The sequence below is a fragment of the Marmota marmota genome, unplaced genomic scaffold, assembly GCF_001458135.2.
Source record: "Marmota marmota marmota unplaced genomic scaffold, marMar, whole genome shotgun sequence".
In the NCBI taxonomy this organism is placed as follows: Eukaryota; Metazoa; Chordata; class Mammalia; order Rodentia; family Sciuridae; genus Marmota; species Marmota marmota.
Window position 1 is genome coordinate 11,995,957 of NW_026000093.1, and position 17,822 is coordinate 12,013,778.

The following is a 17,822-nucleotide window of genomic DNA, read 5'->3' on the forward strand; positions in this document are numbered from 1 at the left end:
CAACTAAGAACAGAGCAGGGAGGAAGAGCAGGAGGAAAAGATCAACTTTAAACAGAGACATGAGGTGGGAGGGAAAGGGAGAGAAAAGGGAAATTGCATGGAAATGGAAGGAGACCCTCATTGATATACAAAATTACATATAAGAGGATTTGAGGGGGAAGGGAAAAAAACGAGAAAGAATTAAATTACAACAGATGGAGTAGAGAGAGAAGATGGGAGAGGAGGGAAGGGGGGATAGTAGAGGATAGGAAAGGTAGCAGAATACAACAGTTACTAATATGGCATTATGTAAAAATGTGGATGTGTAGTTGATGTGATTCTGCAATCTGTATTTGGGGTAAAAATGGGAGTTCATAACCCACTTGAATCGAATGTATGAAATATGATATGTCAAGAGTTTTGTAATGTTTTGAATGACCAATAAAAAAAAAAAGAAAAGCTGACAATGCATATAAGTTAGTGGGAAGTGGGTGAAAGAAGGGACCCAAATATGCCTCCTCCTTGTGCTCCTATTTCTTTTTTTTTCTTTATTAAATGATTTATTTATTCTAATTTGTTATACATGTGGCAGAATGCAATTCATTTCATACTACACATATAGAGCTTGTTTTTTTCAAGTCACTGGTTATAAACAAAGTATTTACATACCATTCATATCTTCATACATGTACTTAGGGTAATGATGTAGAACTCATTCCACCATCATTCCTACCCCCTTGACCCTTCCCTATGTCTTCCTTCCCTTTTCCTATCTAAAGTTAATCTATTCCTCCCATGCTCCCCCATCTCCATTATGAATCAACATCCTTATATCAGAGAAGACATTTAGCACTTAGTTTTTTGGGGATTGGCTTACTTCACTTAGTATTATATTCTCCAACTCCATCCATTTACCTGAAAATGCCATAATTTTATTCTCTTTTATTGCTGAGTAATGTTCCATTATGTATATATACCAAAGTTTCCCTATCCATTCATCTACTGCAGGGCATCTGGGTGGGTTCCACAGTTTAGCTACTGTGAACTGTGCTGCTATAAACATTAATGTGGCTGTGTCCCTGTTGTACAGTGTTTTTAAGTCCTTTGGATATACACTGAGGAGTGGGATAGCTGGATAAAATGGTGGTTCCATTCCAAGTTTTCTAAGGAATTGCCATATAGCTTTCCATATTGGCTGCACCAATTTGCAGTCCCAACAGCAATGTATGAGTGTGCCTTTTACCCCACATCCTTACCAACATTTATTGTTGTTTGTATTTTTGATAGCTGCTATTCTGACTGGAGTGAGGTGAAATTTTAGAGTAGTTTTGATTTGCATTTCTCTAATTGCTAGAGATGTCGAACATTTTTTCATATGTTTGTTGATTGATTGTATATCCTCTACTGAGAGGTATCTATTCAGTTTCTTGGCCCATTTATTGATTGGGTTATTTGTTTTTTTGTATAAAGGTTTTTGAATGCTTTATCTATCCTAGAGATTAGTGCTCTGATGTGCATGTGTTAAAGATTTGCTCCCATTCTGTAGGCTCTTTGTTCACCTCACTGATTGTTTCTTTTGCTGAGAAGAAGCTTTTTAGTTTGAATCCATCCCACTTATTGATTCTTGGTTTTAATTCTTGCTCTATAGGAGTCTTATTAAGGAAGTTGTGGCCTAATCCGACATGATGGAGATTGATGTCTACTTTTTCTTCCATTAGGCACAAGGTCTCTGAATTGCCTAATTCCTAGGTCCTTGATTCACTTTGAGTTGAGTTTTGTGCATGGTGAGAGAGACAGGTTTAATTTAATTCATTCAGTTGTAATGATGTGCTTTATCTCACTAAAGGCTCACGGTTGCCAACAGCATTAATTCTCTAACCTGTAGGAAAGCCTGTATGAATATTAGGTGGGAGATTGCTTTAATATGACCTTCATATTCTAGAATTTAGGGTATGCTTTGTGCTCATTCTCCAGTCTGCTTGTCTCTGTGTGCCTTTCCTTCAAAACATGTATCACTTTCATCTGTCTGGATTCCTGTTTTCCTCAGCAATATACATTCACATTCAATCTTGCTCACCTCTAACCCTGAAATTCCTGATCTTACAGTTAATTCCATCTCTCAACGTCCACCATCAACTACAATGTCCATCTCCTTCCAATCCTCTATGGAGGCAAGAAAAATGGAGGAAGATGATACATTTGCTGCTTCTGCACCAAATTTGTGGTATCACAGACTGTGGAATTCCCTCCGTAAATTATTTGAGGTTATTTGAACATCTTCACTTGGTCTTGAGCCAGGAAGATTTAGGTTTGGCATTGCAAACTATTTTGTGGCTCCTCCCACTCAATGGATTATGCAGTGCACCTCTGTCTTCACTAGGCTAGGAAGACCACTTTTGTTGAGTGTAACCCATTGGAACCTGGACAGCCCAACTCCTACCTTAATTGGTGAAGAACATTCTACAGAAAACCTTTGATGTTTCCCCTATATAAATAAAGCAAACGCTGGCTCTCACTCTCTTTCCAGTGTGGAAGCTTGACCCCTAAGGTCAAAGAGCTGTCCTGGCCTTGCTTTCTAAAATTATTTCCTGTGTCCTGTGGTTTTTTCACTGTTTTCTCTTTCTTAGCTTTATTTCGCAGTCACCCTAACTCCACCAAAGAGGAACCTTCACTTCCACTGCCCACGCAGGATGTGGGTGGGAAGAGACAACTTTAGGCAAGCTTTAATAAATTTCCCAGGAAATTTTCACGTTCATCTGACTTTTTTTCCCTAGGGAAGAACCATGTATATACACCTACAAAAACTAAACTAAATGAGTCAGACATTATTATTCTATGTACATGTATGATTGTATGAATGGTGTGACTCTGCATCGTGTATAACCAGAGAAATGAAAAGCTGTGCTCCATTTGTGTACAACGAGTCAAAATGCAATCTGCTGTCATGTATAACTAACTGGAACAACAACAAAAACACAACTGAACCCCTTCAAATAAACTTTCAATCCAGGAATAGGTGCCATTTAGAATCTCTTCCACTTATCTCTACTTTCAATTACTCAAATTAGATCTGGTTTTCCTATGCTGCTCCTTAATGCAAGTACTGAGAGCTACTCAAGATTCCTTAGGTGAGTTTTATGATGGAGAAAGAAATTTTGCATTCCTTTTAAATAAACAACTTCATCAATGGCAGATATTTCTTTTTTTTCTTTTTCTTTTTTTTTTTTTTTGAGATGCTGAGGATGGAACTCAGGGCCTTGTGCATGCTAGAGAATTGCTCCACCACTGAGCTACATCTCCAGCCTTTTTTTATTATGAGGCAGGGTCTCAGCTGCCCAGGATGGCCTTAAACTTGTGATGTTTCTGCCTCATCCTCCCTAGTAGCTATGATTACAAGCATGTGCCACCACGCCTGCCTTATCACTGGCAGATTTTTAATGACACAAACTGTTTTCCAGCCATCTTTACCTATCCATGACCTCAACTACATGAATTGTTTCCTGTATTGCTTATTCAAACCGTTTTTCAAATTATGATGCTTTGAGAATATGAAAACCTAATATTTATTATAGTTTTTACTTAAATTACATTTTTAAAGTGATATTAAATTCATCAAATACTATATATTTAGGGGTTGGTTGTTTTTAAATTGGCTCTTGCCAAAATTGTAAAACAGTGGCTGCTTGCAAAATAATCATTTTCCTTTGTACATTTGCTATTGGGTATGATTATTCAGTTATTTCAGGTGTTATGTGTCACAAATGCAAGATTTTTGAAAAAAAATATGCTTAGTGCCATCTGTCATATCAGTAATTATTTCAAAGACAAAATTTTTAAAAAGAGAAAAATACATGAAGAATCGTTAGCAACTATAAGCCCTAATTAAACCTTTAAAAAGTTAACATTTCAGAACACTGTCTTCTTAAATTATCTATCCCAGTAAGGGTTTGTTTTTTTTTTTTACATATTTAAGGTTAAATTATTCTAATATATCTCCAAGGGTCTTTTTCCCATTGTTTCTTCTTCTTTTGTATTCCTTTTCATTCCAGAATCTTTATTACCTGCACAGAGTCTACCAATAAATCATGGTCCTCTGAAAAGAAATGAAAATACCCCCTAACAACTTCACTGAGAATGTCTTCTACATAAATGTATTCTTTCCAAGGATCTGTCTAGTCAATTGCAGTTTCAAACTATAACAACTGAAGGAAGGTAATCTATCACTTAGTATTTGAAGTTCTAAAATAATATGTATGTAGCACAAAACAAAACTTTCACATGGTAGGGAATTTAGACTTAACACACATGTCCATTCTTTAGTCATATAGATTGATTCTACTTTTCTCCTCTTCTCATTTTTTATAAGAACATTAAAATTCCACAGCAAAACCAATGAAGCACTTAAAAATTTAAAATATTTAAAATTCCCTATGATATCAATCAGAGAGGTTGATATAATCTTATGACAACAATATGCATATTTTAGAGGGTGGTGGGGATCCTAAATTAAAAGAAACTACATAATAATTTGAATTTCTGATTCTTTTTGGGCATCACAAAAGAAAGATTCAGGATCTTCCCCAGAGACCTAGTCTGTGGCAAGCATCTTACTCATGCTACTCTTGACTTCTTCTACCACAGTTGACACTCATATTTATTTTTTTTAAAAAGTCAGGAATACTTATTTCTTGATAAAAGAATTGACATAATGACTTTCAAAAAAACTATCAATTAAATTACCCAAAGATGAGAAAAACATTTAGCATACATGTGCCTTTACACATACATAAATCAAAGATTTGAGATTAAAATATGTAAAAATAATCTGCATGCATCATATTATCAAACATCTTCTCTCATAATATATTCTAAACATACAATTTTAATGACTTTACCATAGTTCCACTTAACTAAGCAAGATTATTTAACCTTATTAGATTTACCATTATTTGTTTGAACAACTTGTCTTATTTATCCCTTATAAGTAATGCTATAATCCTATTTGATAAATATTTAAATCACAGATGATTCCTTCCCACAGTAAGTATTCCCTGAAGCAAATATATTACCTAAATACTATAAGAATTTTCAAATTAATGGAAAAAAATCTTGATTGTTAAAATTAATTTTAAAAATTGATAAACAGCAAATAATTTAGTCTATGAAGCATACAAAGGAAAAGTTTACCTTGTGCAAAAAGAACAGGATGAATTTTAAACCCTCCTCCATTTTTCAACCTTTGGGGCAGTTGTTCAAAATGGTAACTATCAATGTAGAAATAAACCTTCAGAGCTTGCCGGCTTCCTTCCACTTGATATGTAAAAGGAACATCTAAAAGGACAATGAATGTTATATTACTTTCTAAGCTCAGAATATGCTATATAGGAAATTTGGATTATTTAAGGCAGGTATTTTTAATCTTTACAAAGAATCCTGATAATTACTAGTAAGTAATACATTAAAAGTGTTCACGCGTATCAAGTTCAGGTTAGACATAATATATTGTTCAGTAAAAGTGTACTGAACCAGATTCTCATTAGCTAAAACAACCGATTTATGACTGTACCACATATAAAAATTTGTAATAGGAAACTTCATTATACTTTGACATACCAGATGTCTCACTTAACTAGATGAGGAGTTTAGCTACACATGGCTTGGATTCAAAATCTCCCAGGGCAGCTGCCTCATTCATATTTGAGGCAAAATGAGACCTTGGGGTATATTTTTTAAGTAGTATGCAAGGAATTGAGTACATAGCAACCATTAACAAAATTAGCATGGGTTTTGTCAGCTCCATTCCCTGAGCACCAGATCAAAAATAAATCATCCTCTACTGATACTCTACAGTCATTTGAAATTATCTGTCCAAATTGTAGCTACTTCCAAAGATCCCAAATTTAAGTACTTAAAAAAATCAACTATTTGAAAAGCTGAAATGCTATAAGTTTTAACAATGCTATCATAATTCCTCTTCATTTTATGATTTAATCCATGACAAATATTTACACCTCATTATAAAAGAATGTGAAAATCTTCCTAAAAAGCTAAAATAGTCAAACTATCTTGTTAGAAATCAAGGGCTAAATGTAGTAGGCATTTAATACATGTTGTTAATTCAATATTTGTTACTTCTAACCTGCTTCTTGAAATACGAATAAAATAAAACTAGAGTTCAAGGTCAAATGGCATCTATGATCATAGATTCCAAAATCCTTACTAAATTTATCTATTTGCTTCTTCTTATCAATAAAGGAGATATTACATGAACCTTTACAAATCTCTTTTATGCCACCTAATAATGAATATTGTATTTTTGTTACTTTAAAAAAAAAAAAGAAAGATAGATAAAAAGGCATAAGTTTAGGAAAGAGAGAAAGTTTCTTGGTGAAGGGGTTGCAAATGAATAGCATTTTAATGATTGGGAAAATCTTTTCTTTTTTTCCTGGTTTCTAAAATAAAGAATAAATGATGTATGGACAATGAAGAAAACATAGATTTATATACATACTAAATATTTGTATCTTCCAGCTCTCCTTTCATATATTGTCATATATAGTTTAAGTTATGTTAAATTTCATTCATTGAATACTCACTGGTATCAACATTAACACTGACTAATAATGGTGATGGGGTGTGGGGGGAGCATGGGAGGAATGAAGGAACTTTAGATAGGGCAAACCGGAAGGAGGAGAAGGGAGGGGGCAAAGTGGTAGGAATGATGGTGGAATGAGTTAGACATTAGTACTCTAAGTACATGTATAAGACACGAATGGTGTGAAAATACTTTGTGCACAACCAGTGTCTTGAAAACATGTGCTCTATATGTGTAATATGAAATGAATTGCATTCTGCCATCATGTATAACAAATCAGAATAAATAAAATTTAAAAAAATTTTAAAAAAGAACTACCCCATGTCCATGGTTAGAAGACTTAATAATGTCAAGATATCATTTCTTTCCAACTTGATCTATTGCTTTAATGCAATACATGATCAAACTTCCAAGTTATTTCATGGAAACTGACAAAATGATTTTAAAGGTTAAAAGGAGTAGCCAACACATTATTTAAGAATAAAATTGGAGGACAGACAGTACCTGGAATCAGGATTTCTACAAAGCTACAGAAATCAAGATAGTGTGATATTGACAAAGAATAGAAAAAATGAAACCCAGAAACAGAAAGCCCTAAAACAGAGTCATGTAAACACAGACAATTTATCTTTGAAGAAAAGACTAAAAGTAAAATGATGGAATGAACATAGTCTTTTTTAAAAAATGGTTCTGGAACAAGTAAACATCTACTTGCAGAATCTAGTCACTGAGCTTACTGCCTTCACAAAATTAACTCAAAATGGATCAGAGATCTAAAAGTGAAATGCAGAACTACATAAATCCTAGAAGATGGTATAGGAGAACATCTGCATGATCCTGTATATGGTGATTCCATTTTAAACAAAACCAACAGAATAATCAATAAAAGAACTGAAAAGAGGCCTTCATTAAAATTTAAAACTTCTGTTTTGTAAAAATAATGTCTAAAAATAATGTCAACAGAATGAGAAGCAACAGACTAGGAGAAAATATTTCAAAAGACACATTTGATAAAGGACTGTCATCCAAAATATACAAAGAATATATAAAACTCAACAATTAAAAAAAAACTTTTCAAAAACACTTTTGAAAATTATTGGCTTTTACTTGTGGCAATTTATCTATGGTGAAAAACAAACCCTGTCATTAGGATTAATGATAAAAGTTCAAAACCATTTTTTTTTAATATGGAAAAGTTGTGTGGTCAGATCAATGGAAGGAATGACCCTTAGATGAATTTCAACAAACAGTGCCATCCCATCTCCGCAAACGTGGCACCCAACCACTGAGTGGGCCAGTCAGTTTGATAAGTCTTTTGACTTTGAAAACTCTCAAAAAGGGTTGGATCTTTTTCATCCTACAGTTCTCAGTTTAAAAACTCCTTGTATATAAAGCCTTCTCTGGTTACCATTTAAAGGACCACCTCACCCTATCTTATTCTTTTTCTTTATATATATATGCTATTTCCTTCATAGGATTTATCAGAGTCCTATCTTTGTAATTGATATCTTATTCATGTCTCCCAACTAGGCTGTCACCTAACGGATAATATATAAAGTAGTCATATTATGAAGAAGGAGAACATCTGGATGATCCTCCAGGACAATAATAAAATGAATAAAAAAATGTCTAATTCATCATATCTACATCTCCAGGCATGGTGCTTGGCCCATACAGGCATAGTAGGGGCTCAAAAATATTCTTTCTCCTAGTGTTATGGTTTGGATAGGAGATGAGCTCCGAAAGCTCATGGTGAGACAATGTAAGAATGTGCAGAGGTTAAATTATTAGATAATTAGAGCTATAACCTTATCAGTGGATTAATCCACTTATATGGATAAGTTGAGCAATATCTGAAGAGGTAGGTAGGTAGGGTATGGCTGGAAGAAATAGGTCACTAGAGATGTGGCTTTAGGGTTTACACTTTGTCCCTGGTGAGCAGAGGTCTCTTCCTCGCTGCTTTCTGGCTGTCATGCCCTGAGCTTCCTTCCTCCACCACACCCTTCCACTACGATGTTCTGACTCATCTTGAGCCCAGAACTATGGAGTTGATAGATCGTGGATTGAGACCTCTGAAACTGTGAGCCAAAGTAAACTTCCTCCTCAAAGTTGTTCTTCTAGGGTATATCCGTCACAGAGATGGAAAGTTGACCAAAACACCTAGAAATTAATTATTATAAAATTATCTGTTTCACCATTGAAAAGGAGAAGAATTGCTATCAGTATTTCTTTTAAAAAATGCAGACTTTCCACAAAATAAATTTAATTCTATACAATCTAATCATTTGGCTAGTATATTCCTCCTTCACTATATTTCAGTGATACTTTCCTTATCACTGAAGTGGCAAAGTGCCCATTTATTCCTTTGTGTCTTTCACTAGTCTCTAAGCTCCAGGCCAATAAGGACTTGTTTTATTATCATTATATTCCTAGAACTTAGCGCAGCACTTGGTGGTAGTGGTGGTGATGGTGGTGGTGGTGGTGGTGGTTGAGTGTGTGTGTGTTTAAAAATTATTTCCTCAATAAAAATAAGATGTCTTCAATCTAGACTTCTTGGCATGCCATAATTCTTTTCATAATGCTTGGCATGCCATAATTCTTCTAAATTTTATAATTCTCTAATACAAAAATAAAACTATTGGTGAAGCTATAAATATAGCTTTTGGGGGAAAAAAAGTCAGGGAAATAAAGTAAGGAGAGACTTAAACACTTAACTGAGTACTACAGTGAGCCACATATGATGCTAGAGGATTTGAAATACTATCTTATTTCAGCCTCTCAACATTGTGAGTTAGGGGAAGCTAACGTTCTCATGTTTGCAGATGAAAATGGAGCCAGGATTTCAACTCAGGTTTCTCAAGGTCAAAGTCAATTGTTTCTTTATACCTTTATGCTTCCTCTTTTCTGTACCCACTACTCCTTTCACAGACAAGCAGTCCATTACTATCCATTTGCATGATGCAGAATTTATTAGTCCATCTAACTCCTCTGTTTCTACGTGTATAGAAACGTGAAACTGTGCAATGAATGATAAAACTCTAGTTTCCTTATACTACTTACATAGGACTTGACGACCCCTGGGTTTTGAATAATTCTCTACTCTCTTGAGCCAACATAAAATGAGAACTACGTTCTTATCATCACTTTTTGAGATTTGCTTGGAATATTTACTCATGTAGCATTGAAACTAGCTCTACCTTAGAGAACTGTTTTCACAAGTCAAGATAGTGCTTTGAGGAAATACACACAAACATATATTGCTGAATATGTATTACAAAGCTTGTTACAGGTACAGCTACATTCATATACAACCATTACTTCCATCTTCTCGGTTACCTTTAATATTTAACACATGTTCCAACGTGCCAGTGTTAAAGCTCTTACAGTGGGTTTATAACAAGTAAGTGTTTTATCAAGCATATGATATTCTTTCTTCCACGGCTCCACAGACCCCTTGCCAATAAAGTCACATTAGAAACACAGAAAACAGTACTTCTGTGAGCTTATAGTTCATCAGGCAAAACTTTAAAAACATATTAGATCAAAAAATCATAGTCATCTCTGCCTTCAACAAAAGTGTGCCTATGCTACTGAAGTAAACAAAAATACATTCTATTCTATATATATATTCACAGATGATCACACAATTGGTTCAAATAATGCCCCTTGTCATATTCTCTCTTGAATATAACCTGCATTTCCAGCTTTGTACATCATGTTCTGATTCTCTTGTCCACTGTTAGAAACACAACTTTAGTTTTGTTTTCTCTCTACTTTCTTAAAATAATATAAACAGCACTGACATTTTTTTTTCTTTTTCTTTTTCTTTTTTTTTTTGCCATCTCTACAGCTATCTTTGAGGCCAAGTCACCATGATCTCTCACCCTAGTCATTCAGTGTGTAGCTAACTCTTCCCTGGACTTCTGTCCTAGTCCAGGGAATAGTCTATTCAACACAGCAGCCAGAGGCAGCCTTTTACTATGTAAAGCCAAATCCTGTTGTTCTCAATGGTTTGGTTGGAAAGGCAAACCTCTTCCCAGGGAGTGATGAGTACTGCATGGTCTGCTCTCTCTCTCTCTGATCCTCTCATTTGCTCTCCTATACCCATGCAGGCCTGCTTGCTCATCTGAGAGCACGCCACATACATTCCCACCTTGGAGTCCAATGTGTGTGGGACACCCCGCTCCCAATATCTGCATGACTTGTACCCTCCACCCTGTCAGGGCTCTGTTCTCCTTAATAAGGCTTCACTCACTGCCCTATTCTTTGTGACTTCTCATCTACCCATTCATCTTTTTCCTTTATTCCCTTTTATTATTACCTTCTAATTCATTATAAAATCAACTTGTTCATTTGGCTTATTATTGTCTTTCTCCACTTGAACATAAATCCAATGAGCTACAATAATTTAGTTCTCTTGAGTCTAACACCTAGAAAATTCTTGGCCAGAAGTAGGCATTCAAGAAACTTGTGTTAAACAAATGAAAGAATAATTATCATTCCTAAATAAGATCATGGATTCAGTGAGCCTCTACTGAGTCCCTATTAATTGTACTAGACCTTAAAAAAAGGTGAAAAATAATCTCTTCCAGCCTGAAGGAGCTTAAATCTTTATCATATCGTGGGGAGGGGGGGGTCCTCACACTTATGAAAAAATAAGGAGGCACACACACAAAAAAAGCAAACTATGGAAGATTCCTTGAACTGATAAATTCGTTTTAAACCAATGCATGACAATGTTGAAACAGTATATGAATGATCATGACTTGCAAAAACTAGAAAATGTGAACATTAAACTGTAGCTATTGCTACTTTTCTGAATGTATACCTTCTAAATTACTGGCTTTTGTCAGGTTTAGTGATAGAAAATTGCTAAACCAAAAGGGGGCTTTTCAATCCTTCAATTCATAAAGTAACTATACAAGATATTAATATCAAAGATATAGCATATGCTATTGTCTGGTGCTGAAGAAATTCTACAAACACATAATTACTTACTTGCAACCAGTGGTTCCTCTTCTGATGGTTTAAAGTAAAATGAAACCTTTTCCAAATCAAATAGTGCAACCAGTGTATCTTCTAGCATGGCTTGTTCATCGGTCTACAAAGAAAGAAAAACAATATGACAAAACAGAATGCAATGTAATGTAAAATGTCATGACATAATGTAAATCTAGATGAAACATAAGCTTAATTTGTGCTTCATTTACATGCAAAATATTATCAATCCATCCTTAAGACCTTCCTGACCAAAATGAAATTAACAAGTTCCAGAAAGTTATACATTCCTTTTATGATTTTATATTTTTTCATTTTCTGTTGTTTAAATGGTTATACACACATTTTTTTCAGCCTATTTTGTAGCTAGACTGTAATCATGTTGATTTCATTTACAAATAAATTCACAGAGCATGACATTTGACTCTTAGTTTCTAAAGTCTCATAAAAATAACAGCTGACAAGCAAAAGTATAATTTTATTTTAAAATCACATTATATAACAGCTACCCTATTTTATAATGGGATAATTTATTCACTGTTCAATTTTCTGTTTATTAGAACTGTGATAAAAGCAATTTCCACATAGGTATATATATCTGTCTCGCAAAGAGCTTGGGGGCAAGAATTATTTTCGCTTAACTGTTTTTATGGAGATTTAGTCTAGAATCTTGTGAATATCTGATCCAATTTCTTTTAACCATTTGTCTCATTCTTACAACTTATAATTTTCAAGCTTTGGCATCTAAGGCCAGATATACTTATCATATCAGTGTGACTCTTAGCAATATCACCATGCTATCAGATTTTGGTCTTCTTATTAGCAGTTTAATGCATTCTCTACAGGGTCTTTTAATAGTCTCATAATGAAAATATAATTAACCTTACCACACAAAACTTTTAAAAATTCCCTTAATGATGTATACAAATCTTTTAAACAACTAACACTACATGTTTTAAACAACAGTTTAATATGTTAGTATAAGCTCTTACCATATTTTGGTACAACATTTGTAGAGGGTAAAGGAGGTGATAAGAAATTTTCATTGTATGAAAAACAATCAGTAAGGCAACCCCAGATTTCAAAGAAGTACAATACAGACGCAAATAGGTTGAGAAAATTGTTACCTTTGCACTCTTGGGTATTACCTAGGGGTAGAATTTCTGGATAATACAGAAACTCTATGTTTACCATTTTGAGGAACTGGCAAACTGTGTTCCCAATAGTTATGCTATTTCATATTCTCATGACCAATTTATGAGGATCACAGTCTGTCCATATCCTCACCATCACTTGTTATTATCTGTCTTATGGATTACAACCATATCCATAGCACAGGTGATGTAATCTTTCTTCATAGTTTGAGTTGCATTTCCCCAATGGCTAATGATGGTGATCATGTTTTCATGTTTTTATTGCCATTTCAAATCCTTTGCCCAATTTTAAACTGGGTCATTTGTCTTTTTACTGTTGAGTTATAAGGGTCCTTCGTGTATTGTAGACTAGGTCATTGCTTAGTTATATGATTGTAAAATTTTCTCCTAATCCTCGAGAATGCAAATAAAATTAAGTTTTGCTTTAAAAGAAGCAACATCTGATTAGATGATGAGAGTTTTAAAGTAAAGAGAATAATAAATCTCATTCATTTACTCGTTCATTTAACAAATATTTAATGTGCTAGGAAGTGAGCTTCCTATCAGAAATTAATTTACATTTGACAAACAATGACTAATTTTTATTTTGTTTTAAAACACTTTTCCAAAAATGCTTTATTTCAAATTAACCAAATAAAAAAATCAATCACCTGTAATCTACCTACTTGGGAGGGTTAGACATAAAAGGATTGCAAGTTTGAGGCCAGCCTGAGCAACCTAGTGAAATTATCTCAAAAGAAAATAAAAAGGGCTGGGAATGTAGCTCAGTGAAGAATAGATACCTAGCAAGCACAAGGTCCTTGGTTCAGTCCTCCAGTACCACAAATAAATAAAAATAAATCACCCACATGGAGTGCACAGATTCTTTTCAAAGAATCTACTTAGTTACTTTGAAGTACACTGAGATGGACTTCTTTCCCCATTATTCCAGAATCTCCTATAACTGTGCAGTTCAGCAATCACCTTGTTACACTCAACATCACCCAAAGCATTATTTTTATGTATAACTTCATACATATTTATTTTAAAACTCAACCTTGTTACTTAGTAGCTACATTTTCTATGTATGCTTTAATGAATGAAATAGGATTTCCTACTGAAAATCATAATCCCTTTTAACACGCACCTGAGATTCATATGTAAAAGTGAACATTTTTGCCTTTAAACATCATGATCACTATCACAATCACAGAAAGTACATGTGAAAAAAAAACCTCCAAATTTAGCACGGTTTTATTTTTCAAATATTTCAAAATACTTTCTTCATATCCAGTGTGGATGCACACACATGGCCAATTCTATTGCAGTTAGCACAGGGCTCTTAGATTCAACAGGGCAAATGTGATACAGAAAAACCACAATTTCTTTTAACACATGCAAATTCTAAACAGATCATCAGACAGCACACATGCATGTGACTTGTCTGAGCTCCTCTATGAAGTATTCTCCTGATTATCAATCTTAATGGGAATTCGGATTTCACAGTGGGCTGTTTCTTCTGGACTAGATAAGGGAATTACAGTAGAAAGAACCTCTTTTTCCTGATGACCATTTTTAGTCAGTGCTTAGGGACAGAAGAAGCTGTAGCACATGGAGGCATTCTCAGCTCTCAGCAGCCACAGAAAAGAGATTTAAAAATCAGGAAAAAAAAAGGAATATATTTTACATATTTATTAAAACTTGAATGACCATGGGAAAATGTGACCTTATATAAAGTAGCTAATGGCAGCTGATGTACTAACGAAGGAGAGAATGTGTGGGAAATGACTAACCACTTCATATTTGGGAACATGCAATAATGTAGCTTACAGTTGATGTAGACAGAGTCGTGTGATTCCTTACCAAGTTTGGTGACAGAAGTGACTGAAAGTGAAAGAGAACACCTGCATTTGCTATCTGGTCCAGCCACCTTCTGCTGGCTTCCCATGTCTCCATCTCATTTTCCTTGCTGTTGTCAAACATCTGGTTTAAGGCTGCCATGAGCTGCTCAGAGAAGGCACAGACGGTGGCCACTAGACTTTGGCAGAAAACCATGTCTCTCCGGAGCTGTGTCTGACTGACTGTGAGTTAAGAGAACACAATGACAGCTTTGAAAAAAATGTCACAGATGGAGAAAATGAATACATTAAGCATCTACTTTGCAATGACGGGTATTTCATCTTTTTTTCCCTGTACTGTTGATTGAACTCAGAAGCACTCTACCAATGAGCTACATCCCCAGCGTTTTGTATTTTTTTATTTTGAGACAGGGTCTCATTAAGTTGCTCAGGCTGGCCTTGAACTTGCCAACCTCCTGCCTCAGACTCTTGAATAGCTGGGATTTACAGGCAAGCACGATCATACCTGTCTACCGGTATTACATCTTTCCATCAAACTCATGCCAAGGGAAAACTGAATTTGAACTCTATTAATGAACACACACATTTTACCAAATATGTTTTTTGGCAAATTTTAAACACCAAAAAAAGTTAGGAATATTAAAATTCCTTTATAAAATTTATATTGTGACTTTATTCTGCAATCGTTAAATTGTTTTATAAAATGTGAGAAAAAATAGGGTTCATTTATCTATATTTTCTTTACCTGTGGGACACAATTTGCCTTTGTTAAAATATGATGTTATTAATATCATTTAAAAAATAATTATCTACTAAACCTATCCTAATATTAGTGCATAGTGCATATGAGCAAAGATTATTTGCTATTCAATTATTTGTATGAATAAGCAAATCTGTATCTCCTGAATCCAGTTAGTCCATCAGTTACAAATATGGTCAAATATATAGGAGACAAATTCTTACATATGTTTGACAAAAGTATCAGATTTACAGTTTTACCATGAACTGATTTTTACTTCAAGATACAAACACATATATACACTTATATCTTAGATATAGAAGCCTTTTCCTGCATTTGACTGGATTTTTGGGTGACCCATTTGATGGCATGTCTGCTCTGTGAATTGCCATTCTTGAGCTAGTTTTCTTTCAAATGAAAAGAAACTTATCCAGACTTTGTGTCTCTGGGTAAACACATATATACGACCTGTATAAACATCAAGCCAAACATTATGCACATTGAAAAATCACACATACTAGAAGAAAAACACAGGGAAAAATAATCTCCCAAAAGTATATTGAATATTTCAAGGGCTTATAGAACCTTCTTGAACAAAGAAGCATTGTCAATATTTGTGTATAACTGAGATAAATACTGCCTTACTCAGTGCCAAGTTCTTGAATTATTGACAAAGAGACATAATTTTAAGATGTTTACCAAGAACCCTGAACATCTGTTTTTAATAACCACGAAAAGCAAGTGTACACATAACGTATCTGTGGTGAATTTTATTCAGTTTCATCATTAGTAATACCTAGAAATTCTAGAGTAACACTCCAGAAATTTTTATTAGAAATGCATTAACCGTTAAAAATATTCCTTTAGTATATTGAACGGCATTTTGAAGTATATAAACGGCAGTTCCATACGATTCACCTTCCTAATGCAACCCACATATGTTAGACATTTCCCTTAAGTGGTTCTAAACCATGTGTTCCTTGCTACCAGATGGGAAAGAGTGTTTTGCAGGTAAAAAAATACAAAAATGTCTAAACTAGGAATTAGTATTTTCGAATTCTCAATTATCAAAAAAAAAATGCCTATTTTGTTGGGTACAATTTCTATAAAGAGTAGGTATTCAATAAATGTTTACAAAATGAGTAAATGGAAATAACAAACCAAAGGAGCTAATAAATAAATAAAATGAAAATGTATTAATTAATCCTCTGTGTTCCTAAAATCTTTGGATTTAGTTGGACTTAGGAAGGAAATTCATATAGCTTGTTAGTTCAAATGTGCAGCTAGAGTACTGAGATCTAAGAAACCAAAGAAGTAAAAATTTCCCTTGCTCTTCTTTTTACATTCTTACTTTTCAGTTGTCCTATACTAGAGCAGAAATTCTGAGTGAGATTTTAAAACTATTTCAGAAGCTTTGCAGAAATGTTCTCTTATAACTTGAAAATAATTTAATAAAAATATAATTTGAAAGAAATTCCTGATATCAAGAGTGGGAAGCCAGAGTCTAGAGAAGGAGGGCTCTGGTTCCATTGTGAGCTTTAGCGGAGACCCCCAGGTTTAACTTGGCCATGAGTAGAAATAATTATCTCTAAATTGTGTTTGAGAAGAAATTCTCAAACTACTTCTTTTTTTAATGTTAAAAAGAATATATAGATGTTATACTACTCCTTACATGTAGTTAAGACAAATTGAAATTTTCACTCAACCTTATTACTGAATTGGAACTGATTTCAATTAATGTTCACTAGCCTTGCCAATAGGCAAAAGTTGATAATTCTGTATTCATTCATTAATTCGAATGTTTAACCCTGAATGCCCCACAGGAATCAAACATTGCACCAATACACTTGAGGTATAGAGAAGTCCAAGTTTGGATACTGGTCATGAGAATTCAATGAAAGAAGAAAAAATTTTATGTAAGTCTCCAGACCCCTCTTCCCCCTGGGTATAAAGTTCAAAGAATTTCCAAAATCTTCCTTCAAAGTAAGAATTCTTAGGCAAGAGCTACCTCTGAACACTGCAATCAATAAAGCTGCTTCCTGAAAATTCCTCAGGTGTCCAACTTCTTCTGTCCTACTTCAACAATGGATCTGAAAGCTGCCAGAACAGAGGGTGCACAGATCTGTCCTCTGAGTCACAAAGTACTGCCCCACATTCTTCAACATCAAATATACTTATTAAATGCACTTTACAGCCCATATTTTCTCTCTAGGTTTCCTCTGGCAACAGGCTGTCCTGTCCTCTCCACCTAGCAAACATTAAGTCTTTCTTCAAAAGTCAACTCCCTGAACTATTGAAACTCATTGAAATACTAGAACATTCTGTCTCCCTATGCGAAACCTCCCTTCTTTCCATGAAGCACCTTGAACTTCTTTTGTCACCACACACCAGGGGCATCCCTGGTAGATGGCTGACCACATAGCATTCAGAAAGCCCATTTACATATATATGTCCTCCAGGGGATCATCACTACACCAAGGCCAGAGGAAGTGGTGTATCCTGTGGGTTACGCTCATGGG

The 17,822-nt window shown here is 34.5% G+C and overlaps 1 protein-coding gene across 1 annotated transcript in view; it reads right to left on the reverse strand.

Annotated features, from left to right (window-relative positions):
• Nucleotides 1-17,822, reverse strand: part of Prex2 (phosphatidylinositol-3,4,5-trisphosphate dependent Rac exchange factor 2) — a 271,955-nt gene that overhangs the window by 72,586 nt on the left and 181,547 nt on the right. The window contains exons 32-34 of the mRNA XM_015485816.2: nt 14,569-14,786; nt 11,573-11,675; nt 5,167-5,310 (exon numbers count right to left, since the gene is read on the reverse strand). Coding sequence (XP_015341302.1) covers nt 5,167-5,310; nt 11,573-11,675; nt 14,569-14,786 — 465 coding nt within the window. The remainder of the gene's footprint in view (nt 1-5,166; nt 5,311-11,572; nt 11,676-14,568; nt 14,787-17,822) is intronic.